The 27,277-nt window shown below is 38.1% G+C and overlaps 2 protein-coding genes across 2 annotated transcripts; one reads left to right on the top strand and one right to left on the bottom strand.

The window, feature by feature from the left end:
* Positions 1–8,524: 8,524 nt before the first annotated feature.
* On the top strand, positions 8,525–10,004 carry LOC108665545 (splicing factor YJU2-like). Its single transcript, XM_018152310.2, has one exon. The coding sequence runs from the start codon at positions 8,586–8,588 to the stop codon at positions 9,744–9,746; it is 1,161 nt and encodes a 386-aa protein (XP_018007799.1). The 5' UTR covers positions 8,525–8,585; the 3' UTR covers positions 9,747–10,004.
* Positions 10,005–11,058: 1,054 nt separating this feature from the next.
* On the bottom strand, positions 11,059–20,123 carry LOC108665531 (neurotrimin-like). The gene is made up of 10 exons (XM_018152295.2): positions 20,078–20,123; positions 19,361–19,545; positions 18,189–18,393; positions 17,391–17,441; positions 16,207–16,314; positions 15,566–15,694; positions 14,307–14,441; positions 12,044–12,214; positions 11,676–11,744; positions 11,059–11,401 (listed from the first exon to the last, which is right to left on the bottom strand). Exons 1-10 carry the CDS (start codon positions 20,121–20,123, stop codon positions 11,127–11,129), a joined length of 1,374 nt encoding a protein of 457 aa, XP_018007784.1. The 3' UTR covers positions 11,059–11,126.
* Positions 20,124–27,277: the final 7,154 nt, after the last annotated feature.

Genomic DNA, 27,277 nt, shown 5'->3' with positions numbered 1-27,277 from the left:
GAATCACGGCTCGAAGAAATGGAATCACGGCTGGCAAATCCATAAAACCACGGCTCGAAAAATTCAGTCGCGGCTTGCTAACTAGTTATATTCCATGCCTGGCCAGGCTGGCCTAACCAGAAGAAATCATTAAAATGTGGTACTAGATAGGTCTATAATCATATATTAGTATGCTTGTACCATTGTACAGCGTAAAAACTCTGTTTTATCCTTTTTGAGTAAAAAATGCCACTAAATGTGACTAATTCTGCAGCATGCTCTGAATAATTTAAATATAATCTAACTCTGTTGTGTCATCACTATCACAGAAATAAAATCCATCAGAAGCAGAAGCCCATGGTGCAGAGGGTGGATGCAGCGTCGCCAATATATGGGTTTTTACGCCCTAAGCGTTGCCGGGTAATTTTAAGATGCTTCGCCGGGTAATTTTTAATGAAAAGCCATTTACGCCCACACTCAGGAAGATGTATATAAATGTTGAAATTTCCCGCACATATATAGTTTTTTATATTTTCTTCGCGCACGCGTTTGTGCAAATCACGGTAATTGATTCCACATGGCGCAGCACTCAGCGCGGGCCGCGGAGTCGTCCGACAGGACCGACACAGTTCTGATTTAGACACAGTTTTCATCTAAATGGAATGGCAACATCGTCTGTAGATTTCAACTTTTCAAGTAACGCTGAACGATCTTCGACTTCGAGTGTGATGTGTCCCTCTGAAGCTATTCTCATTTTTATTAATGTTTGTTGTTTGCCTCTATAATTAACCTTCATCATTATGATCGTTGCAATAAAAATGAAAATTTATAGTTAAGAAATCTTGACTTCTGCAGTTTGCGCAATCCCGGCCATCAATTCTACGCCGCACAAGAGCAGTTTGTGGAGGAACAGACGCAATACTCAGTACAGTATGCCTTTAATTATCCTTCAATAATATATGATTTTTCTTGATACGGAAATTTGGTTAATGAGAAATCTAGAACTTTATTGTGGAAGAAATTATCTCCATGCTCCTAGATCATTAATGCTTTTATATACATCCTCATATTGTTAGGGACGCTCGCCGCTTCCATCAGATCTTAAAATGTAGAAGTTTAATAGATACAGATTTGTATGAATAATGCCATTTAATATTGTTAGCTACATTAAATTGAGGGTGGAACATGGGAATGGCAATGATTAATTTATCTGAAGCAACCTTTACAAAATTAGTGTCAAACAAGCAAACGGATGTCATGTCAACCTGATCTCGAACACCACAGCAGAGAGTATTTTATGCAGCTAATGAATTTCGCAAACTTTGCAGGAAGAGAGATTATTGAATTTTAGAAAAAAGGCGGGATAATGCAATGAAGGGTGGTGGCAGAACTGCAATCTTGATACTCTATTGCGATTCGTGCTATGATAACCTACGGAACAATTTTCATACGATAGTTATAATTTTTGCACATTCAAAGTACGCATGACATATCATATCATAGTGATCTCGGCGCTGCAGTGTAGGCCTGGTGTGGCCTTTCAGGCCTGGTGTGGCCTGACATAACATAACGCACCCAGATTTGGAAACCGTAATTGCTCAAATGAAGAAAAAATAAACAACAGACCATTGACTTATCTTGCAAATATATATATTCATATTTTGTATCACATAGCATAATTACGCTCTGTAATTATGCCATATTGACCTAATTTGTATAGTCCATTTACGCGCATTGTTATTAGGTATTGATCGTGTCGATTTTGCCGGCCGGGAGGATGTCGGTAATGTAGTCCCCCCATTGTCATGCAGGTTCGTACTGTTGACGTACAGGTTCATACCCTGGCAAGCCACAACCAGTCCAGTCATTCATTAGAAGGCACCGATGGCACATATAAAGCCATGTTGCCTTCTTTAGTTCTGTAATTCATGTCCAATTGAATTGTGATCTATGAATGAATATTCATTACTGTGCTGACTCTTAGAGCCTGAGTCCTGAGTTGACGCGTTAGCAATCTAGGCAACTCATATCCAACCACAACACAATGCGGATACACGTTTGTGTGTACGGTCAGTGTGATTAGCTACATAATTTGCGTTGCCGAGCGTCCATATTTAAACTATTTTAGCTTTCTAAAAGTATGGCGCACGGCACATTTTTTTACCGGCATAGTACGGCGCACCGCGCAGGTCGTTAAAATAACAATATAAATTCCCGCGCACCTGGCACATCTTCCTGACCAAGGATTGACGCTGAGTAATGAAAAACTATTTACAAGCCACAAACTTATTTACAAGGTTGCATGCACGTGTTACCCCAAATAACTAATTTTACCCTAAAAACAGTCCAATTGTACAGCAAGTGTCAACTGAACATGTGATAATGCAGTCTGACCACTCTAATGTGACCGCAACTACGTAATCGTAAACTTGATGTTTACATATTTTTGGTGGGAACTCATCGTAACTGATTTCCAGACAAGCTTCACTGCATCCTGATCAATCCAACATACCGGAAACCTTACTTTTTTTTAATAGTTGGCCGAAGACTGACAAATATATTAAATGAAAGAATTTCTATCTAAATGTGTCGGCAAGATCTTCTGAAGGCATGAATTTTGCTACTGAAGTGTCGCCAAAGATCTTGCAATATTCATCCACTCTCTGCACAGTGGGCAGAAGCAAGGACCAAGGAGTAATTATAAACCCAATTTCCTTTAAACTCAGGACCGATTGCTGCGCGCTATATAGAGGCATTTCCCACAGCTATGATACGTACCAAAGTTATGCATTATTTCACTTGGAAATCAGTCAGATCTTGGTAGTCTCGGCACCAAGATCGTTCTCTGCATCTCTGACTGATTTCTCTTACAAGATTAATCAGTCAGAGACACAGAGAATGACTGCGTGAGCTCATTCCCACATGATTGCTTGTGGGTGACTGAAATGCAACATCCACAGAGCACACTTGTATGTGCTGGCCACTAATTTTAGCCTGTAGCCATTCGTTAAAAGCTGGCCATACCATAACTCTTTTGCAATCTGTCATGAACACATAAATCAACGTATAGAGATGGTTTTGGTACCATTGGATAAGTCAGAATTGCAGCTTTAAGATGGGCATAAAAACAGGAAAATTTGCAATTTATCACCAGATGCACCTCTTAGTCCTTACTGAATTTCTCCTGAATGAGATTGCTAGTATCCAAGATGCTTACAAGTCTTCTCATAGGCCCGATTGGAAAAAAATGAGATATCAGACAAACTAGTAGGCCTGTTAACAAACCCACAGGATGTTTAGGCTGCTAAAAATTGCCACTAATTCTGCAGGAAGCTTAAAACAATAATATAATTCTAACTGAACTCCATTGCGTGATCTGGGAAATGAAATCCACAGAAAGTTTTGAGCAGGAAGCAATGACTGAATGAGTGACAAGCATCAGCTGAATACCAGATTTACAAACCACAGCTGGTGCAGCAGCCACTAGACCTAGCATGATGTTCATGTTTATTGTAGTATTTGAGAAACAAATCTTAAATTGATGCAACCAATGCGTTGATAAGCAGCTGTGCTTTTCATGGTAAAAATATGACATGGCAGCTTTATCACACACAAACTTAAATCTATCAGGTGACTAGTGTGTGGTTGCCTTTCTTTATGACTGTTTGTGTGGCTGCATGTAGTGCATGCTCTACCGTCAAATGGGGTAATAAGGGACAGTTTTGAGCATTTTTCCTCAATAACTTCTTACCATTAAACATTTCATAAACAAGTTTGAGCTCATTTTATATGTATTTGCAAGGGCATCTAAAAAAATCATATGGCATCTCTGAACAAATTCCATATGCTATTTGTAAGAGGCCAGATGCAAAATAAAAGCCTCCTGAACCAATTCTGTGAATGGGGTAATAAGGGACACTTGAAATAAAACTAAATTTTAAAATGTTTGAAGCATGCAGAGTGTGCTTGGCCATTACTAGCAGTGCTCTGAAGTCCTCCATTTCCTTTTTAGATGATGTAAATGTAGAGTAATTGACATTTTCTGTGATTTTTACTTGTTGTTCTTTTATTGATATGATACTACCTTATCCATACATTACTGTATTATTGTGATATTACCTAATCCATGGACATGTCATTGAGCATTGACAACAACCTTGTCCACTGCAAGCTTCATATCAGCAGCCATGTAGCATTTCTTCTGTAGGTACGCTTACAGGATGGCTTGTAATTTTGCACCATTTTAATCAAGTCACTATAACAAAAAGAAAAAAAATTGTAAAAAAAACATGCCTGAAACACAAAGGAATATTTTAATGACAACCATCATATTTTTCAAAAAAAATCATAGTTTAGGATAATTACTCTTCATTATATGTTGCCTGGTGAACAATTCTATCTATGACATTCTCTGCACAGTTTGGCGATGACCGATGATGCACAAATTTTTTGTCACGTGAAATTTTTTTGCTGAACAAGGTAAATTTAATCAAAATTCTTTGTTGTTAATTGATTTTTTTTGTTAACTGGAGCCTTTGCTAACCAAGGCTCTACTGTGAATGCATTTTTAAGGGTGTCTCTTATTACCCCAGGGGGTGTCCCTTATAACCCTGTCGTGCGGAAATGGCCGCCATTTTTCTGGAATGAGATATGCTAATTCTGTTGATCACATTTTTAAGCCAACGACTGTGTGCAACTTTTATGTTCGTAAAAATTTTTAATATGGTGAATATATTTTTTTGCTACAGACCTTAGCAGAGGTACTTTTCCAAAATCTCACTTTTCACACTTTTTTTAGAGGTAGTAAATTTATGATTTCTTAACTTGCTTTATGCTACTTAGATAGGAAAGTTTTTGAACTTTATGCCACTATTTTTTGTTTTGCAATATTTTTATTAGTTTAGCTGCTACAACATTACTATGAAATGTCAAAGGACTGTCCCTTATTACCCTGCCCTTCCCTTATTACCCCCATTTGATGATAACTGTTATTTTCACAATGTTTGAAGCAACACTCTTAAGTTTTTAAAGTTGCTAATAAGTTAAGTTTTATTCTACTAAATAAATTGATCACGTTTGCTCTGACATGCTTTTTCTGGCAATTTTCCTTTTCAACACTTGCTATGCCTGGGTACAAAGTATAAACATACCCAAACATAATTCATGATTTGCATCTCTTTGGCAATGTGATTTTGCTGATGCATCTTAGATTTTAATGAGAAACCCTAATATTTCCTCCAGAAATTTGATCAAGCTATGCCAATGAGGTGTATTTTTAACTAGTTTTACTACTTTAAATTGCAATTTTTTATTAAATAAGGACAGTGATAGTCACATAGGTGTGGCTCTCTGATGGAATAGATGATACATTAGTTTGCTGTCAGAGAAACTTCCATTTATTTGTTTCTTCTTGGCAAAATATAAGCAATGATTTGGCACAAAGTATAATTTTGCTCATTAATACTAGAGAGTTTGGCTTACAGCAAAATATTTTAAATTTTGGTTGCCTTATTATAAAGAAATGCAAAGGAAAGTAAATTTTTTCTGTTCCTGAATGTTTCTCATCAAGTTAGTTATTACCATCATTATTGGTGCCATAATACAACTCAGTTGGCTCTGTAGTTGGAGTGTATTGCTATGTGTTGACTTGGAAGTACAACTTCATGATAATGGTAGCATGAACTAAATTTACCAAATCTTACTAATTTACTTGTAGTCAGAGTGCACAGTGCAGCAAAGTCTGAGAGCGAGATTTTCGTGACCATCATGTAAAATCCTTGATCTGCCCAAAGCTCGGCCAGTCGCTACGCTCGAGCTTGTACTCTTTGTAATGTGATGTCCTAGCCGGCCCCTTTCTCGCGGCAACTGGTCGCTTTCAGGTGGCCGAGGAATGGCCAAGGGTTGGCTATAACTAATTGGACTAGGCCGACCACTGGCCACGTATTATTCTTTGCCCCTCATCAATTTCGCCATCACCATGCCGCCCGTCGTGAACTGACAGTCGAGTAATTTAGAACGCCTCTTTTTCCTCATACCTTCCACGCCTCCATTTGAGCAGCTAGTATGCAGGATTTTCCCTCCATGTATCAGTAGGCTTGATCATAACTATTTTTTTAGAAATAATATTTACAACAAGGAGACTGATCAAGGAATGCTGAGTATACCATTTAATGGGGAATAAAAATTACAACCTGTTTACATCTCGAAAAAAAGTATACCGTCAACCGGGGTAATTCGGGACAATTTTGAGCGTTTTTTGTTAATAACTTCTTACGATGAAACATTTCATAAACAAGTTTAGGCTCATTTTATAGCTCTTTGCGAGGGCTATCGAATGGCATTGTCAAAAAAATTCCATATGCTATTCCTAAGGTGCCAGAAGCAAAAAAAGAGTGTCCCGAATTGCCCCGTCGATTTTAGTTTTGCAATATTCCAATTAGTTTTGCTACTATAACAGTTTTATGCCGTATAGGAGGACTGTCCCGAATTACCCCGCCAGTCCCGAGTTACCCCGGTTGACGGTAAATTTGCAGACTTGATGAACAATAATATTCAAAGTTTCTTGAAATTTCCTCTCATTAAAACTCTTTTCATACAAAGTTTACATATTTTTTGTTCCTGTCCAGCGTTTATAAATAAATAGCTGGGTAAGCATGGGAAAATCCATATCGCCATCTCATTTATGAATGGAGTAGGTAGTCTATTTTAATTTGGGAAGAAATGCATAGGGAAGAGCTGAGCCTGTTTGAAGCCTCTCGGTTCTCAATCAGGGCCTTATAATAATAATTTCACTCATTGGTCAACGCCTCTGCTTCCTAGTGAAATTTATTTGAAAAAAAGTGTCAATATTTCTATTATGTACCGTAAAATGGGGTAACTTTGACCACTTATTTTTTTCCAAAATGATGCCATTTTTTTACTAGATAAGTTAAACTTAAATTGAAACGTGCAAAATACAGGTCTATACTCTAGCTTTACTCACCATAAATTGCTTAAAAAAACATTAATAGGTGTATCAAACATAAAATATGTTATATAGGTACCTATGGTAATTTTAACATAATTTCCAAGCCGGTCAATGTTACCCCATCACAGCTGCCATTAGGTGGTCAAGGTTACCCCATTGGGGGGTGGCACCCCCCATTTGCAAACTATGACACTTTACTAAAATTTGTCTTTTGCATATGTAACTAGAAGAGTTCTACTACAATGCATCAAAACCTGGAGTTATTTTACCAAAAAATAAAAAAATCGGAGGGGGTACTCTGACAGGCTTTAAAAAATAGCTTTTTTTTGTGGGTCACATTTTAATTTTTTTAACCTATTAGATATGCAAACTTTTTAAATCTTTCTATTGTGTTACATAGCCTCAGTATTAGGTCTTTAATGCCCATTGACAAAATTTTTCTATGTCAAATGGTTTTTGAGTTTTGGGGGTTTTTGTTAAAAAAACCAAAAGTGGTCAAAGCTACCCCAGTTTACGGTAAATAACTTGTAATAATTAAATCAATAGTTGCTTTGTTAGCTGACGGCCTTTACTTCTTTCCTGGGAAAAATAATTAAGATTATTATTGTCTTTCCTGACAATAATTGTTTGTTCAATCTTTCAAATTGTGAAACAAATTAGCTAATAAAATTAGCTTTACTTTATTTCATTTTATTTATTTATATTTCACTTTGCATTTATGTTTCATTTTGCAGAATATGAAAAATTGTATGACACTTCTTACACCAGCATAGATATGATGAGTTAATATTTCATCTATGAATTTACTCTGAATAGATTATAGCCCTTGCAAAGATCTTTGAAATGAGCCCAAACTCGTTTATGAAATGTTTCATAGTGAGAAGTTATAAACAAAATCTCACAAAACGGTCCCTTATTACCCTGTTTGATGTTATCTATACCTACTTCCATCATGCAAAAATTTACCTAATTGGTTTACCTAATTCATCAAAGAAATTTGTTGAAAAATTATAATTTCATGCAAATTATTTTTTTTAATTCTTCAGAAAATAAGTTAGTGTAACTTTCAATGAAATCATATCTTTAGTCATCTTGCTCTTGGTGCAAACTTACTGAATTTTACTGGCAGATGTATTTCAAATTAATTCTTATGTCTCATGAAAGTCAGTTGAACAGATCATGATTACTATTTCTGACAATGTTTGAACTAGAAAATTTCTTTGCATGTTGATCACTTTCTAGTCAGGTACCAGATATTCCAGACAGATTTTGATGAAAGAATAGTAATAGAAGAACAATCTGTATAGCCGACAGATTGTCATGCATCCAGTGGCTGAGCTTGGAAAAACTTCTTATTAACAAACACACTGTTAAGTTTTCAATTTGAATGCCTCCAATTGCCTGGCAGTTCGTTAAGTTTTCTACAGTTTGTTAGGAATGCATTAATTATTATACTCTTCGAATAAACTAACAATAGTTCTATAAATTTAAGAGACCTCTCAAGAAGCAAACATATTCTGATGATGATGTGATTCAATTATTTATTATTGGCGAAAATCATTGCTAGTTCTTATTGTTCATGTAAAATTAACATTGTTGTATTTTTGTTACAGATTAGTTCATCTTGAAGCTTTGAAAAATGTCTGAAAGAAAAGTTCTGAATAAGTATTACCCACCCGACTTCGATCCTTCAAAGATCCCTAGAGTAAAGGGATCGAAGAATCGCCAGTTCACTGTCCGTCTCATGGCCCCTTGCAACATGAAATGTTATACGTGTGGCGAATATATTGCAAAAGGAAAAAAGTTCAATGCTCGGAAAGAAGACGTTGACAACATGAATTTTTTAGGCATCAGAATTTACAGGTTCTATATCAGGTGTCCTGGATGCATATCAGAAATTTCCTTCAGGACAGATCCCGAGTCGACGGATTATGTGCTGGAGGCTGGAGCTCATAGAAATTTCCAGGCTCTGAAATTAGCAGAAGAGCAGGCCGCTAGAGAAGCACAAGAGGCTCAGGAGGAAATAGAGTCTAACCCAATGTTGCTTCTCGAGAACAGAACGCAACAGTCGCAGTATGAAATGGATCTCTTGGAGACATTGGAAGACCTGAGAGATCAGAACGACAGGCACGCCAGTATTGACTTGGGTGCAGTTGCTGGAAAGTATCAGAAAGAAAGAGAACTTACGGCTGAACAGATCGACGAGCAGGAACGAATGGAAGCCTTCAGTGCACTTGGATACGAAATGATTGAAGGAAAACTAGTGAAGAGACTCAAAGAGGAAGACTTAAAAGACGAATTACCATCGAAGAAAATGAAGGCCGAAGGATCTTTAGGATCAGATTATCTTACTAACGGGAACCCTTCGGATGTGAAAAAGTCACAAAATTCACTCAAAACTAAATTGAGCGGTTTGGTCAAGAAGAAAACTCCATCAACAAAACCGCCTAGTCAAAACATTGGACAAAACCGAGGCTTTTTGTCAAGGAATAAATCAGTCGATATTCCTGATAACGACAGACTAAAAATGCCTCCCCCATCTCACTTTCGTCGCATTGTGCAAAGTAACGTTACCGCGGAATCGAGTTCATCTTCAGACAATTCAGCACATATTGATGGACCTGACGACAGCGGCATTGTAATAGACTCTAATAATTTTCCGACATCAAGCTCTGGTGTTTCAATAGAACAAGATACTGGCGTTGGTTTAGCTACTGATAGTTCTAATAAGAACAAGTGCAGCAGCCTCACATTGTTAGGTCAATATTCTGACTCCAGCTCAGGCTCAGACGATGACTGATGACATTCAGTTATGATGCTTATCCTGGCGTAGTTGATCTAATTTGATATTTAATTAATGAATTTGATGATTCCCTCTTCAAATCTATTGGTGAATGGGGATAAATGATTTTAAATCCTCATGGCTATGAGGAGAATTTTTATTGAAATAATCGTTAATTTTCTTTGCGCTAACTAGTGCGGTCATGAATCAAACGCTATTAAATGGCACGAGTCTGACATGTTTAAGAATGAAATATTTGTCGGTGACGATGTGAGACGTCCAATGAATCTAGGCTCACATTTGACTGCGTTTTACTTGACAACTTTTGGGATTTATAGTACAAAATCGGGTTCTTGAATTTGTATTGCTCATTAATTACATAGTGATTAAATAGAAAATTATTGAGCAATAGGAGATGTGAATTGATCTTCAGGGACTAGGATGTGCAGGCGTATGCGAATAAACGCCTTCTGAAAATACTCATCAGCGTCCAGGCAAGAATTTTCTGAATATTTTTATACCGTGAAAATTGTAAGCGTGTTTGTCATATTTTGAATATTCTTTGTATCCAGATTTTCAAGTCACCTTAGATACGTCATATCAGAATATTTTGTGAAATTCCTGTGGTTTTCAATAATCAAATTTTCCATGACGTTAATTAGTAATTTAATATCTGTTCATTATATTACAATATCCTTTAATTTAATTCACTTGTGATTATTTTGATTTATCATGTAGAAAAATGGCAATTCCATTTTGTGTCTCGTTTAGGACGTTTTGTATAGTTTAAGTTTCATAATATTGATTATTAATCCTCAACTACATAATAATAATATCTCACTCTACCTATGCTACTCGGGTTACGATTAAACTGTTTTAGAAAGTCGCGACATAAAGTTCTAATGTTACAATCAGGATACTAGTAAATGGATCGTGCGTTCTGAATATGAAACAAATGGAAAGATAGAGCTCTGAATGACCTTAGTATTTTACTTCGCAATCTTAATGATCGGATTGTAATGCAATGTAATGAATCCAAACTTGCTGTAATATTCAATAAATAGTATCACTATTTTATATTTTTGGATTATTTTAACACATATGAAAGGGGCAATTTTTAGCGAATAACGTTGGGCACAATGGATCAAGTTCTAAAGAGTTCAGCGTTATAGACGTTTAAGATGAAGAACACGATAAATCAAGTGATAATAGTTACAGCATAACACGTTGAAAGATGGAGGAGAACACTGTCGGTCAAGTGATAAGAGTTACAGCGTAACGAGCACTTTTAAGATGGTGAAGCAGAACGGAATCGAGGTAAATACGAAACCGTGGATTGTCAGGGATCGCAAATAAAAAATCAATAAGAGGTATAAAATAAAGTACAAGACACGTTATCTATGTGAGGTAGTATTCGAAACGTCCGGCTAATACGATCTGCAGTGCTAGTGACAAGATGATAGTAAGACACCAGCCGGTCTGCTGATGCTTCGAGCCCGACAGATCCTGCTCGAGCCAGACGTCGAACAAAGCCGTGGCAATGTCAGCTGAGCCATCGACAGAGCTTCCCTTTGGAGGCCTTTGAATGATGTCGGTTGAGTCGAACCAACTGTGCTTGTTAAGGCTGCGCGTTGTGCCGCTTACAGAGGGTGCTGGAGTCGTTCTTGGCCTTGCTGTGGGAGGAGGTTTTGTCGTGTAGTATATTAGCGTCGACGCTGAAGAATCGGCCTGTCACCGATTCCTGTGATTTTCGTGACTTCATTTACAATAGATCTGAATTCATTTTAATTGCGTCTTTTTATTGACAAGCAAGAAGCGCTCCGAGAAACGCGAGTCTTGCTAGATAATTCTATCATGTCTTTTTTTTCAAATTTGAATACTACAATTCATCTTTATACTACATTCATCTTTGAATACTACAATTCATCTTTAAGAGAAGGTAGTTACCTAAATCAGGGTTGCTACTTTTCCTGTCTTGTAGATGAGGAGCTCCTTTGATAATTTGTTCCCGCATCTCTGAAAAGTATCAACAGAACACGGTAATTTCATCAACAGCGTAATCGAAATCAATAACCGTTTTAATGATTGCCGGTACTTATTTCATATGTTCCTGTGAAAGAATAAGTAAGCTTTATATTATTTTGGCCTCTTCACTGTGTATTTCGATGCCATGAAAATATATGTTGTCGAAGAAGTTTGTGCCCAGTTCAACACTTGACATTTACACAGAGTGACCTCGAGGAATAACGAAAATGACTGATTACAATTTGTAATTTCCTTGCAATAGAAATCAGTTCAAAGAATCCACAACTGACCGTAGAGTGCAATGGTGGCTTCGGCTCTACCGAGGCTGTTCTCCGCTATGCAGCTGTAGAGGCCGAAATCTAGCGGGGCCAGCCTCAATATTGTAAGTGTCAGACGCTGCCGATGGCTGTATTGCTTCCCCGTCGTCACTGTCACGTTCCTGATTAAATACTTGGCTCCATCTGGAATGGGAAATGATCTTTTAACGATTGACGTTCTTATTGAATTGTCACGTACGATCACAGAAGTGATTAGGTGGTCTTGTTTGCAATGTATATTAATTTTGTTTCAGTCCTGCGTCAACGAGAACGAATGTGTGTCGAAAAAAGATGGTGGTGGCTAACATGGAATTTATCATTGGAACCTTAGCACCGAATCGATCCAAGGCACTTAAAATATCACAATGATTACTTAAATGGGCACCGCATAGACGTTTGCGATGTTTTTTAGGAGGAAGATTGAACTGCGTTTCTATGCACCCGAATCACCAGTAACAAAAGAAAATCGTTTCTTAACATTTCCGTAAACCTTACCGATAATACTAATGAGGCTGAGAAACGTTCTCGTATTCTTTTGCGGCACTTTGGGCAGGAATTTGACTGTGCGCCCTTGAAAACATGAACTACTCATTCTTTGAAGTGGGAAAAAGGTGCAGCTCGCATGTTTTCTGTGGCGTTGATCTTTGCTAGAACGCAACAGTAGAGTGTATAGAATAGAAGTGTCGGCACTGAAGAAATAGGCCCATGGCCTGTTACCGATTCTTGTACTTTTCGTGACTTGATTCTACAAGGGATCTGGCCTATTGAACCCGATCTTTCCATAACTGACGATTGATTGAGATAGCTGCTAGACTTATTGCAAGGCTCGTAAGGTGCTAGGCATTTTAAGACTGAACATATGCTCCTGCATCGCTTCCTCTACTCTGCTCTTGAATGCGTTCATACTCGAAGCGTCAATGACAAGGAGGCTGTTCCACACGTCGGTGAATCGAAGCGAGAAGAAATGTTGTCGCTTGGAAGTGTTACAACGCATTTTTAGCGCATTTTCTCATTTATGGAAAAAATGCACTATTGTGCTCGCCATGTCCGTCTGTCTGTCTGTCCGTCCGTCCGTGACCTCGAGTTTTCGTCGACGAGAAAATGAGCTCTTTGTCACTCACTGCAGTGAGTACTGAGTTATATTTTTAGTTTATAGACGTGGTCCCATGGCGTTGGTTCTTGTTTCAAATTCTAGTAATCCTTCGGGGACCTTGTATAAGCCATGAGTATACTGTACTTGCATACTTCAATGAGGTCCCCACGCAGACGTCGATAACAGAGGTTTGGAAGCTTTATAATCTTTAATCTTTCTTCATAATATTCTTCAATTTATTTATATGGAATCATTCACACCATACGTGCAATGCAACTGACATGCTAGGCAATGTCCAGCCACACTCGAGGCAAAAGATATTTTGACCGAGACGTGATAGTGTGTCTGGCATGGCTAGTGATACAAAATGAACTGGAGTGAAGATGTTCCGTGAACGGAATGAAGATGAGAATGAACATGCCGTGATTGGCAATGGGCCGTGATCGACAACGGGCCGTGATTGGCAGCGGACCGTGATTGGCAGCGGACCGTGATTGGCAACGGACCGTGATTGGCAGCGGACCGTGATTGGCAGCGGACCGTGATTGGCAACGGGCCGTGATTGGCAGCGGACCGTGATTGGCAGCGGACCGTGATTGGCTGCGGACCGTGATTGGCAACGGACCGTGATTGGCAGCGGACCGTGATTGGCAGCGGACGGTGATTGGCAAATGATTGACACGCGCTCGGCAGTTAAGTGCTCTTCAAGTCTGTAGGGGTGGGGTGGAGGGATCCTGGTTACCAGTACTTACAATAATTGTGACTATCCCGGAATCCACTGTAAACTGTTTTCTGACTATTCGGGTTACGTTGGGGGACTGTTATCCTGACTATAGCGGTAATCATTGAAAAGAGTTATCCTTACAATCCTGATTACCGTGGAAGAGGATGATCCTGACTATCCTGCTTGCCATTGTAGTAAGTTGGAGAAAGTTATCCTGACTATCCTGATTATCATTGGAGAGAATTATCCTGGCTATCCTGATTATCATTGGAGAGAATTATCCAGGCTATCCTGATTATCATTGAAGAGAATTACCCTGGTTATCATTGGGCAGAATTATCCTGACTATCCTGATTATCATTGGACAGAATTATCCTGATTATCACATTGGATAGAATTATCCTGATTATAGTAGTCACCATGGGGGAGGGAGTGACTGCCGCTCTTCCAGACCACGTCAGGGAGCGGGTGCGCCTCGACTGTGCACTCGAGCGTCGCGTCGTCGCCCGCTGCGCCGCCCACCATCTCGCGCTCCAGCCACAGCATCGGCGAGTCTTGGGCAGTCGGGGTTAAAAATTGGCCACAATATAAATGTGATTAGCATCTCCACTCTTTGGTGATTAATGTTAGAGATACATGTGATATCATCTCAACACTTGGTGATTCATTCCAGAGATTAATGTGATTATCGTCTCAACTTGTACTGATTTATATTAAAAATAACTATAATTATAATCTCAACACTTAATGATTCATTTCAGGGGTTATTGTGATTATCGTCTCAACTTGTACTGATTTATATTAAATATACCCGTAATTATAATCGCAACACTTAATGATTTATTTCAGAAATTAATGTGATTATCATCTAAAATCTTAGTGATTAATGATTCGTGGATAACTAATAATGATTCATGCGTAAGTAACAAGCTCACAAAGCCGTTTTACTTCAATTTCGCTGCATTCTGTGAATTAAGTTCTGTATAAATAATTGCACAAAAGGGACAATAATTCTATGAACAGGAATCCTGAAAATTTTTATAACATAACATAACATAGTGATGTCGGCGCTGAAGTGTAGGCCTGATGTGGCCTGTCGCCGATTCTTTTCCTTTTCGTGCCTTGTTCATAGATCTAAACTCGTGTCATTTGACCGGATCTTTTCATGACTGGCGATAGTTTGAAGTAGCTACTAGACTTCCACCGGGTTCGATAAGGAGCTAGGCATTTCAAATCTGAACATATATTTTTCCATAGCTTTATCTAGTCTGTTCTTGAACGCGTTCATACTTGGAGCGCCAACGATGTCATCGGGGAGGCTGTTCCACATGTCGGTGATTCGAAGCGAGAAGAAATTTTGTCGCGTGGAGAAGTTGCAGCGCAATTTTTTTAGCTTATAGCCGTGGCCCCTGGTGTTGGTTCTTGTTTCAAATTCTAGTAACCCTTCAGGGACCTTGTATAGACCATGAGTATACTTGTATACTTCAATGAGGTCCCCACACAGACGTCGATAACTGAGGCTTGGAAGCTTCATAATCATCAATCTTTCTTCATAGGACTTGCCCTTCAAGCCTAGAATTATCCTTGTTGCACGTCTTTGAAATCAAACGTCTTTGGAATCAAACTCAAAATCAAGATCGACAGTGACTATATAGAAGAAAGTTAATATAAATCTCACAATTAACGCTAAGATTGGTGGTGCGTTCGACAGGCTGTGTGATGCCGTTGTCGATGGAGCAGCGGTAAGGCCCTGCCTGCTCGCGCCCTACGGAGGGCAGCTCCAACTGGGCGCCTTCCACTGACCAAACTGCGCAAGATATATTTTATAAAAAATTATACGAGAAAGGCAATGTATTTGTGAATAATATTTTTGGTTGAAACTGAGTTGAAATTCAAATCCGTTACATCGCATGTTCTTTATTCTTTTTATCACAGACTAATTTCGTCAGTTGGAGCTTTACAATAAATTGTAATCATGATCAAAAAGTTATTAAAAAAGTCAAATAATATGCAACTCAGATTTATTAAAATACAGAGGAAATAGCGTCAAATGTATTTCAAACTTAGTAAATCCTAATCATGGGAAGAATGCCCTTTGCATCAAAACACATTCAGTAAATATTCAATATGCTTGAATACAGAGAACCAAAAGGGAGGTTAGTACCCCGGGTCCCAATAGGGACAGGAGGACGTTGGGCTGTAGATGCCATTATATTAAAACTCAAAACAAAAGGGAAGTTAGTGCACCTATTCCCAATAAGGACGGGAGGTGCCATATACTGCACAGTAAAACTCAAAACAAAAGGGAAGTTAGTGCACCTGGTCCACCCAGGGACGCGGGGACGATGGGCAGGAGGTCGGGACGCGTCCACGTGACGGTGGCCGGAGGATGGGACCTCACCTCGCACGTCAAGTTCACGGCCGTCCCTGCGGCAGCATGAAGCAAGAGAAAGGATAATTTAAAAATTGTAAAAATCAAATTCGTATTGCGTTCAAAGAGTTAAGGGGTGAAAGAGAATGCAGAGTATTTGAATCTACAATTATGGATTATCAAAACTGCAGGTAATTGTTATGTACTTTAATTAATTATGATATGAGACAAAATGCAATCATAGTCATGGCTGTTCCAAGGCACGTTTGGTGCGATAAAAAAACCTGATGTGATACTGCGATTTAAATATAGCTGCTACTAAAGCGTGAAGTTTTGGTGCAATTTTTAAACAAATTAATTTTTGGTGTGTTACATTTCTAATTGTATCTAAGCTGAGGCATATCTGGAAGAAACTTATACTTTCCCAGAATAAAGGGCCCAGTACTAGTGAATGACTTACAGTAATCCACCGCTACTCTGTGCAGCATTCATTGCAACCTCAGCCAATCTCGGGCAGTTCCGAAATTTTCTACGAAAATTAAAAATTTTATGAATTTAAGTGTCTAATTGCATACACGCTAGCAGACGGCAGGTAATGTTCAAGAATTCAAACTCCACATTATGTGGATCATTCCTCATGTTTCTAATGTGGGTCACACTGACCCAGTCTGGCCTGCATCAGTTCAACATCCGCGCTCTTGTCCTGCAGTGGATAAAAAAGTGGGTCGCCATTTGGAAAATTTTCCCATTCATTTTCTAGTAAATTACTCCGCGTCTGATGCATGCCAGGTATAATTGAAGGAATCGACGATTTTTTACATAAAAGTGATTATCTTAATACGCGGACTGAGGGAATTGACAATGCGCAATCATTGTGGTTATCGGACAATTGGAAAATTAATGCCAGTTTCGATCTGGGTTATGGAGAAGGTCAACCTTAAACTATTTTAAATGTTCTAATGATAACCTCTGCATTGATATGGATTCACTTAAACTTATTGTATTCGTACAAAGACACAAAATGTTTTTAAGAACTAATTGGAGAACGACTACTTAACTGTTTTTCATGTATTCTGGCCGAGTTTGGTTACATTAAACCGGATAGCTGAAGAATCAATTATTTTTCCCTCACCTTCCCGTGCGTCGACCGCAGGCCCCGACCAGTTCACGATCGTTGGCTGCACTGCACAGCAACACAGAGCGCATTATTCATAAAACATGTGAAGGCTACGATGAGAGTGTATATCCAAAAAAAATTAAACTTTCCTGGTGACTTTCGGCGGTACATGAACTAATTTCCCGTATCCATGCTCCGATAATAACTAAAATGTTTCATCAGATAATACCAGCCAGGCCACTGTATAGAGTCACAACAAATTGTCACTATGTATACTAATAATACCAAATTACCATGTACCCTTCTGTACAGTAACGTACCAAGTTACCATACACACTTCTGTACAGTAACAGTACCAAGTTACCATACGCACTTGTGTACAGTAACAATACCGTCACCATACACACTTGTGTACATTAACAGTACCAAGTTACCATACACACTTCTGTACAGTAACAGTACCAAGTTACCATACGCACTTGTGTACAGTAACAGTACCGTCACCATACACACTTGTGTACATTAACAGTACCAAGTTACCATACGCACTTGTGTACAGTAACAGTACCGTCACCAAACACACTTGTGTACAGTAACAGTACCGTCACCATACACACTTGTGTACAGTAACAGTACCAAGTCACCATGTACACTTCTGTACAGTAAGTCAGTAACCGTACCAAGTTGCCATATACACTTGCGTACAGTAAGTCAGTAACCGTCCCAAGTTGCCATATACACTTGCGTACAGTAACAGTACCAAGTAACCACATAATATACAGCAACATTGCTAATTATAACAACATTACTGACCGAGGACCTGCAGGAAGGCCCTGGCAGAGATCATAGGGTCGGTGTTGACCTGACACATGTACCAGCCGCGGTCAGCAGCCGTCACGGGGTCCAGGGTGAGGGCGGACCGCTCCAGGTCCGTGACCAGCGAGAGGCGCGGGCTCTGCGTGTACACGAGGCTCCCCACCGTCAGGATACTTTGCGAGTCTTCATGTACCCACGCCATCTTCATCCAGGCGAATATTCAACATGTTTATGATTATGACGGATGCATATATATTCATAATTTAACGGGGAGTTTTATCGTCATACGATGAGATATTACCATATTTATCATTATGATGGAAGCATGGATAATCGTGTTTATTTAGAGGGGAATTTTATCGTGATACGATAAGTCGATAACATAGTACCATATATGTGATAATGACGGAAAGAGGTGTGGTCAGGTTAATTTAGGGGATAATTTTATTAACAAACTATTTGATATTACGATATTTCTGATTATGTTGGAAACAGGTAAAGTCATGTTAATTCAGAGGATAATTTTATCGTAGTACGATATGATGTTACCATATTTATAATTATGAAGGAAGCAAGTATAGTCATGTTAATTTAGAGGATAATTTTATCGTCATACGATATGATATTACCATATTTATGATTATGACAGAAGCAAGAAGAGTCGTGTTAATTTAAAGTTGAATTCATCATCATACGATATGATATTACCATATCTATGATTATAGTTTAAGCAGATATCGTCGTGCTAAGTTATATGTAAATTAAGATGAATATTACTTTCTCGAGGCTTTCGTCATTCGCTTGACAAATTTTGAAGGGGTAATATTTCAAGTCTGATCGAATCCAGTTCAATAACAGGCCTAGTTCAAATTGAACCAAAATTATAAAAAAAAATTTTGTTGATTTTAATATTATGGTTCTTTCCTCATTTACCGTATTAACCAAAAGCAGCAAACTTAATTATTAAACTTTTCTGTGTTGGTATCTGATTTGTTGTCCTAATTTTTATTTTATTTGAAACAGTCCTAAGCGCTTTAACGATATTAACGATATTATATTTCTTGAATGGAAATGCAACTTGGCGTAATATCTTATATATAAAATAAAACGCGGATTTGTATATAATAAATAAAATGCGGATTTGGGGAACACAAGCTGCGCTGGTGCACCTTGTGGCCCTGCAGCGCCGACACCCCACAGAGGAGGGTGGCCTCGTCCCCCTCCCCCACCGTCAGGTTGTGGGGCGGGTGGGAGAAGCTCGGCGTCGGGGGGAGCGGGCGTCCCGTGGTTACGTCGGGGCTCACGGGCGCGGAGGGGGCGTGGGGTCGGTCCGGGATTTCATCAGGGCGAGTTTCTAGCAAGAGAAGTAAAAAAAATATAACTCAGTACTCACTGCAGTGAGTGACAGAGAGCGCATTTTCTCGTCGACGAAAACTTGAAGTCACGGACGGAGAGACAGACGGACGGATGGACGGATGGACAGACAGACGGACGGACGGACGGACGGACGGACAGACAGACGGACATGGCGAGCACAATAGTGCATTTTTTCCATAAATGAGAAAATGCGCTAAAAAGTCGGCTATGGCGTTGATTTTTGTAGGAAAATATAGATTAAGCTTTAGTATACGTAAGTCAAACTCTTGAAAGCTATACTCAGTTTGATAACTAAAATGTATTCGAAAAGTGTCAAATGGATAACGTGACAGTTTAGTTTGTTTTGCCCGCTTAACATCATTTGCAATGCCGGCTTCAATAAAATTCACTGCTTCAACAGAATCAAGCCAAATTCAGCGTTAGAATGTACGGTTGTCTTCAATTAGATACAAGTTATGGAATGGAACTATGGATTATTTGAAGGGTTCACCAGGTCACGGAGATATAACCTTGGGGTGTAAAGATTGATAGATTCTGCTGGTCAAGAGACGCCATTACAGCAGCCAAGGAGACGCGGTCATTGGAGCATAGTGTATTTTGTGAATACAACTTGGTTATTTAACCGTGTTGCCGTTATTATACAAGGATGTTTACGCAACCCATTCCAATATTGGCCGTCATTGTCGTGTTTCGTAGTTTGACACGATGATGAAGTGGGTGGATAACTTATAATGGGCGTGGACCTCGGAAACTTTGAACGTGAGCTTCAAACAATTGTGTGCATTTTCGACGTTCAACGAGGTCCGTCTCTTCTAAATTCGCAACCTATCACAAGTACTGATAACGTACTCCCATAATTAACCAGTCGTATTTTTCACGAATACGTTCTGACTAGCATCTGAATAATTCATAGTCTCAAGGACGTCGTATATGATATTAGCAATCGGCGACAGGCCACATCAGGCCTACACTTCAGCGCCGAGATCAATATGTTATGTTAGTAGAGTCGAGGTAGGCATTGTTTCGTAACTCGCACTTTGTATTGTGGGTGACAAAGTGCCATAGACAACGAAATTTTCCGCCCGACTTTGCAGTTTCTTCTTGATGATTATATCACGAAAAAATAGTGTTAGATTTGGTAATGTGTACCAAAATAATAATGTTAAGCGCATCGTGGGATGCTATAGGCATGGACAAAGCAAAGGCAAAGTGCCGGCACATGATGAATCCAGTCACCGTTGGCCGTTAGATTGTGGATTGAAACCGCATCGCTTTCTTATGACCAAAGATAGAACCGAACTTCCCGTAGCCAAGTTCCTTCCGTCGAAAACAGAAATTGTGCCGCTGAGTCGACAAAAAAGTTTTGGACGCCATTCGTGCCGCCACTGCGACGAATACGAAATTATTTCTGCGCACAACAAACGCATGGAATGTTACGTCTGTGAATATGTGAAAATATGCTCAAAATTTCCTTTAAGTCATTGGGAATTCTATCTATTTTTACAAGACTTCTCTTTAACTTCACTTCTTGTTTGTTTGTCTGTCTGTCTGTATGCTACAAATCTTATAATCGATATTTAACACACTTCTACCTGTCCCATCGATCTGAAATTTTGCACACTTGCGTAAAGTTGGAGACAATACATGAATCAATTTATTCTGTAAATTGATAATTGTATAAATTAAAAAATAATTTCGTCTGCTACAAATCTTATAATCCATATATGACACCATTTGACCTGTCCAATTGATCTGAAATTTTGCATAATTGCATAAAGTCAGAGACAATGCATGAATCAATTGACAGAATAAATAATTTTGAAATTTACAAACTTTTGATGCCTTAAAAAAATTTGAAAATAATTTTTTTTCAATATTCGAAAATAAAATTAGAAATTCATTGGACATGTGTAACACTAACATACAAGACACTGGATTGTTTAGAAGTGTTGTCGTTAAAAAGTAAATATTTAACGCATATTATTTTGTATTCTAAGGTATAATATATTCAAGTCTGCTATCGTTTGATCGTGTTCACAAGCAGAAATTGCTTGTGTTCAGTTCAAGACTATAGAGATATGCCCAGTAATTTTTTATTTATTCTAGGGTATAAATATTTAAGTCTGCTATCAATGGATCGCGTTAACTAGAAGATATCGCTTGTGTTCAGTTTAAGATTATAGTAATAAGCTCAGTAACTTTTTTATATTGTAATGCATAATTTATTTAAGTCTCCTAACATTTGATCGTGTTCAAAAGCAGAAATTGCTTGTGTTCAGTCAAAGACTATAGTAATATGCCCAGTAAATTTTTAGTTATTTTAGGGTATAATATATTTAAGTCTCCTATCGTTTGATCGCGTTAATAAGAAGGATTCGTTTGTGTTCAGTTCAAGATTATAGTAATAAGCTCAGTAACTTTTTTATATTCTAAGGTATAATATATCTAAATCTCCTATCGTTTGATCGTGTTCACAAGTAGAAATTGCTTGTGTTCAGTTCAAGACTATAGTAATATGCCCGGTAGATTTTAATTTATTCTAGAGAATAATATATTTAAGTCTCCTATCGTTTGATCGCGTTAGCTAGAAGATATCGCTTGTGTTCAGTTTAAGATTATAGTAATAAGCTCAGTAACTTTTTTATATTCAAAGGTATAATATATATAAGTCTCCTAAAGTTTGATAGTGTTCACAAGTAGAAATTGCTTGTGTTCAGACAAAGACTGTAGTAAAATGCCATGCAATTTTTTTATTTATTCCAGGGTATAATACATTTAAGTCTCCTATCGTTTGATCGCATTAACTAGAGGAAATGGTTTGTGTTCAGTTTAAGATTATAGTAATAAGCTCAGTAACTTTCTTACAAGACTTCTCTTCAACTTCACTTCTTGTTTGTTTGTCTGTCTGTCTGCTACAAATCTTATAATCGATATTTAACACACTTCTACCTGTCCAATCGATCTTAATTTTGGCACACTTGCGTAAAGTTGGAAACAATGCATGATTCAATTGACAGAATAAATAATTTTATAAATTAAAAAAAATTTCATTAATAAAAAAAATTAAAAAATAATTTCGTCTGCTACAAATCATAATCCATATATGACACAATTTGACCTGTCCAATTGATCTGAAATTTTGCACAATTGCAAAGTCAGAGACAATGCATGAATCAATTGACAGAATAAATAATTTTGAAAATTTACAAAATTTTGCTATCTTAAAAAAAATTTAGAAATAATTTTTCTTTTCAATATTTGAAAATAAAATTAGAAATTCATCGTACATGTGTAACATCCAAGAGACTGGATTGTTCAGAAGTGTTGTCTTTAAAAAGTAATTTTTAAACACATATTATTTTAATATTTGGCAACGGTTTCAACAAGATTTTCGTAAGTGAAAATGGCAGATATCAAAATCAATCGATTGTGCACTTCCTGATATTGCATATGCCTTGGAATATTTTTCAGCGTTTATTTAACCTATGGATGATCATTGATTTATGAATAAATTTACAGGATATTAATTAATTGCGTGGCAATATTCTTGTATCCGTGGCATTTGAACCACCTTACAACACAAATTAAATGCCTGAGCGAACCAATCATCGTCGATTAAATTTCTACTTCTCATTTAATATCAGCGTGTGCGCAAATTTTCTACTAGTAGCCAATTTAGTTTACAAATGTATTAAGCAATGAAAATGTCATCGATATGCGCTATATGCATTTACATTTAAATGAATATTTAACACGAGTAACGATCTATTCAGTAGAACTTGGTTTCATTAATGTCCTCTAAGCCGACATCCATGTATGTCAAAGCCTTCAAGTTCGATACCAATATCCGGGAACAAAGTGATTCGGAGGAGCAATATCAGGGACTCAGCGAACCGTATTACAATACTGCATATAATTTGTCGTGCACAAACAGCAGTGTACATCTATATATGTGTTGTACACGGAAGGATTTATATAAAAGCGTCGATCTCAGAAGGAATTTGTAGTTCATACTCGCATAGTGCAAGGATTTTTACATTCGTATCAACGATTCGTATCAACGCAAGCATGGAAACTGCTCACAGTATTAGAAATTACATGGAATAATCAAATAACGCGTATCAATAAAAATATATCCTAATTAATTAAAAATGGGTCAATAATTTGCATTGAATAAAGTGGAGACAAATGCTTTTGTTGATGTCAATAGGAATTCATCCAAATGAGCAGTAAAGGTTTACTGCAGTCATGCACTCTGCATACACTAAGCTCATATTTTTTTCATGTTTATATTATTGGGACACACTCATAAAATAAAAAACATGAGGCCTACCTGAAAAACTTGCGCTTGCAAGCAGAGTCAGCATGGAGAAGAGAGCGGCCATTTGTAGGTCGTTCATGCTGGCTGAAACATGTGTTAAGATCCTCGGTTGTAAAGTTTTTAATCAATGAAGTCAATACGTCAAGAATTGCTTCTAGAAAAGTAAAAGAACTGAAAATTCAGTAAAAGACGTTAAAAATGGCTTCTAGATAAACAGCAGTATCTTTTAAAAAGCAAGAGATGGGGAAAATATTTATTAAGAGAACTCGCTATTTCATCTCCATCACTAGCCTAAACCTAAGCACATTAGCACCACAACAAATAAAGGCATATTATCAAAACACTCTATGTATTTTTCTAATACGATATGATAATAAATACAATTTTTTGGAAAACTCCCCCCGCATTGTTAACTTTCAATCCAACTCTTGTGTCGAACAAAAAGCTTTTTAGTATTCAAAAATCTTCGTTTATTTTCATCGCTAGCAATGTTCAAAAAGTGAATCATTTAAACATTTATTAATCTAATGAGTATCCCAATGAACCAAAGATAAAAAAAATGAGTATCAACTATGGACAAAATTTAAAAGTTTGCTGGAAAATTAATTATTTTGAGCCTATTGATTTAGGCCATGCTCGTAAGGCGGAAATTTCGACACCGACTCGATGTGAAGAGCGAGAGACGAGAGCGAAGATGAAACGAACTCGGGTGTTGTTGTCGCCGACATCATTAACAACGATGCGTCACCAACAGCAGAACATCACCAACAGCAGCGCATCACCAACAACAGCGCACCACCAACAGCAGCGCATCACCAACAGCAACGGAGCACCAACAGCAGCGCATCACCAACAGCAGCTCATCACCAACAGCAGCGCATCACCAACAGCAGCGCATCACCAACAGCAGCGCATCACCAACACCAGCACACCACCAACAGCAACGAAGCACCAACAGCAGTGAAAGATGCACATCGATCTGTTCAATCAAAACTAATGTCTACCGGCCTGAATTAATTATATCCCATAAATTTTATACGCAAACGCTGTAAGAAAATAATGTAGGATGCATTTTTTCCATACCATTGGAAAATCAATTATTCGGTCATAAAATTGAAAAAATGGCAGAGGAATTTGTACTGAAGTTCCTCATAGGTACAGCGCCCTCGACGTTGATATAGCCGAATATTGAATGATGACTAGGCTTCATTAGCCTTATATTCGTGATGAAGGGCCACATGTGTAGAATAATAATGATAAAATATATTTTTAGACGGCTATAAGTGATAGTAGTACTCATGAAGTCAAATATCAGTGAGAAATAACCTATGTTGAAATTCGCGATACAAGAGCTTCTCACGCGTGATTTTAAAGACAAAAGTACTCCATTAGTCAATTATTGGCCATAAATGTGCTCCAATGGACGAATATTTGTTACAAAATTAATCTTCTAAACGGATATTAGTAAGAAAAAGTACTAATTTACTAGCCTAGTGATCCCTAAAATATCAACGATATTCTTGCTAAATAATAATGAAGCGTTCATACAGCTAATTAACCGTGAATACAGCGCCATTTTCCTAACATATTATTTATAGAAGTAATTTCTTAGTTATTCAGCAATAATAAAACTTATCTTCTTCTAGAAAAGTAATGATAACAGTGCCTGTATCTACTCGGAGCTCCAGAGCGGTCGTTGGTGACGGCAAGACGTGCTAACCCTCCAGCCGCTGCAGGTCAACTGATGTCCCCGAGGACGGCAGGCAGCTTCGACCCTCAGCCACCGGCCAGGCCAGGCAGGGGAAACAGAAATATTTACAGCATGCAGAGTATCAGTACCGAACAATATGTTAAACGGAACAAAAATAAAAACGTTGTTTGACAAACTGGTGGTATATTCGTGAAATTAAAGAGTTCTATAAATGTCATTTGAAGAAATTTCTCTTTAAAATGTATGATGGTCACATACGAGCGATCATATTGTATTATAAGAAAAGTGCAAAACAAAAACCGTTTGCGTTCTCAAGTTGATCTTCGAGTGTATATCTAGTACACGCATATTTGCGTGTGCAGGCCATGCCACGTGTGTTAAATACAAAAGCAGGAGAATGTTGTATAAATAACGTTAAACAATGTTAACATCACGTGTTAATCAGACATTAATGCTCTCTTAACCAACAGTATCTGCTATAGTTATTAGACCTATAAACGAACGCAAATTGTTTCAAACATACATTCATCTTCGCGCCTATAGGTAACTCGTGATCAAAAGCAAGTTTTCGGCCATGATTTTCCCTCGAAGCATGTTCAGAACGTAAAAAAACAGGTGTATTGTCGGCTTGGTTCTCTCGCAGAACATGTTCAACACGGGAACACTCACTCTTATTGTCAGCCACTGTTCTCTCGTAGGACATGTTCAACACGGGAACCGACAGGTTTATTGTCGTCCACGGTTCTCTCGTGGAACATGTTCAACGCGTTAAAAAACAGGTGTATTGTCGTCCACGGTTCTCTCGTGGAACATGTTCAACGCGTTAAAAAACAGGTGTATTGTCGGCCACTTTTCTCTCGTGGAACATGTTCAACGCGTTAAAAAAAAACAGGTGTATTGTTGGCCACGGTTCTCTCGTGGAACATGTTCAACGCGTTAAAAAAACAGGTGTATTGTCGGCCACGGTTCTCTCGTGGAACATGTTCAACACGGGAACAGACAAGGATATTGTCGGCCACAGTTGCACGGCAGTACATGTTCTACCCGTGAACAAGCGCGTGTGCGGCCCGGCATCTTGTCTCGTTGTGATGCAGGTGAGGACGGCTGTCGTTCTGTCGCAGTCTCCGCTCCATCCACGGTGATATGGAAGCTTACTCGAAAGCGAGAATTATGGGCCACCTAAGTTAGGTCAGCACACTCGTCTTTTCTTAAAAATATATAATATACAGAATATATAATATAATATAGAGAAATATTAGTGAATAATATGCGGGATGATTAGGAAAATAATTTCATGTTGTAAAACATATCCAGAGGTGATTATGAAATTTGTATGTCTCTCTTTTTCTTTGTCTCTCTCGTTCCTAAATTTTGGTCAATCTAATGAACAACCATTTGAAAGTGAATAGTTCGCCTCGAATCTTGTATTAAATTTGGGTTCTGCAGGTAAATTTCATGTTATGATTTGTTCAATTTGCCCTATTTCCACTAGAATTTTAATTACTTCGTAGACGTACGAAGAACTTCTTGGCAAGTGGCTTTTCTTTCTTGGCAAGGCCCTGCCTAGCCAGGAATGGAAGAGACGATTCAAATTTACGGCAGCCCTCGGACTGATTCGTCATGTGGACCGTAACGCAGCTAAACTTGGCTCGTAGACCTCAAAGGAAGCTCTTTTGA

This window comes from Hyalella azteca, unplaced genomic scaffold, assembly GCF_000764305.2.
Source record: "Hyalella azteca isolate HAZT.00-mixed unplaced genomic scaffold, Hazt_2.0.2 contig7978, whole genome shotgun sequence".
Lineage (NCBI taxonomy): Eukaryota > Metazoa > Arthropoda > Malacostraca > Amphipoda > Hyalellidae > Hyalella > Hyalella azteca.
This window is presented reverse-complemented; position numbering and strand designations above follow the sequence as displayed.

Coding starts and splice junctions, on each gene's coding strand:
- LOC108665545 (XM_018152310.2), top strand. CDS start 8,586: ATGTCTGAAAGAAAAGTTCTGAATAAGTATTACCCACCCGACTTCGAT.
- LOC108665531 (XM_018152295.2), bottom strand. CDS start 20,123: ATGGCGTCTCTTGACCAGCAGAATCTATCAATCTTTACACCCCAAG. Junction 14,442..15,565: donor CACCAATCTTAGCGTTAATT/GTGAGATTTATA, acceptor CGACTGCCCAAG/ACTCGCCGATGCTGTGGCTG. Junction 11,745..12,043: donor AGCCACCATTGCACTCTACG/GTCAGTTGTGGA, acceptor GATACTTTTCAG/AGATGCGGGAACAAATTATC.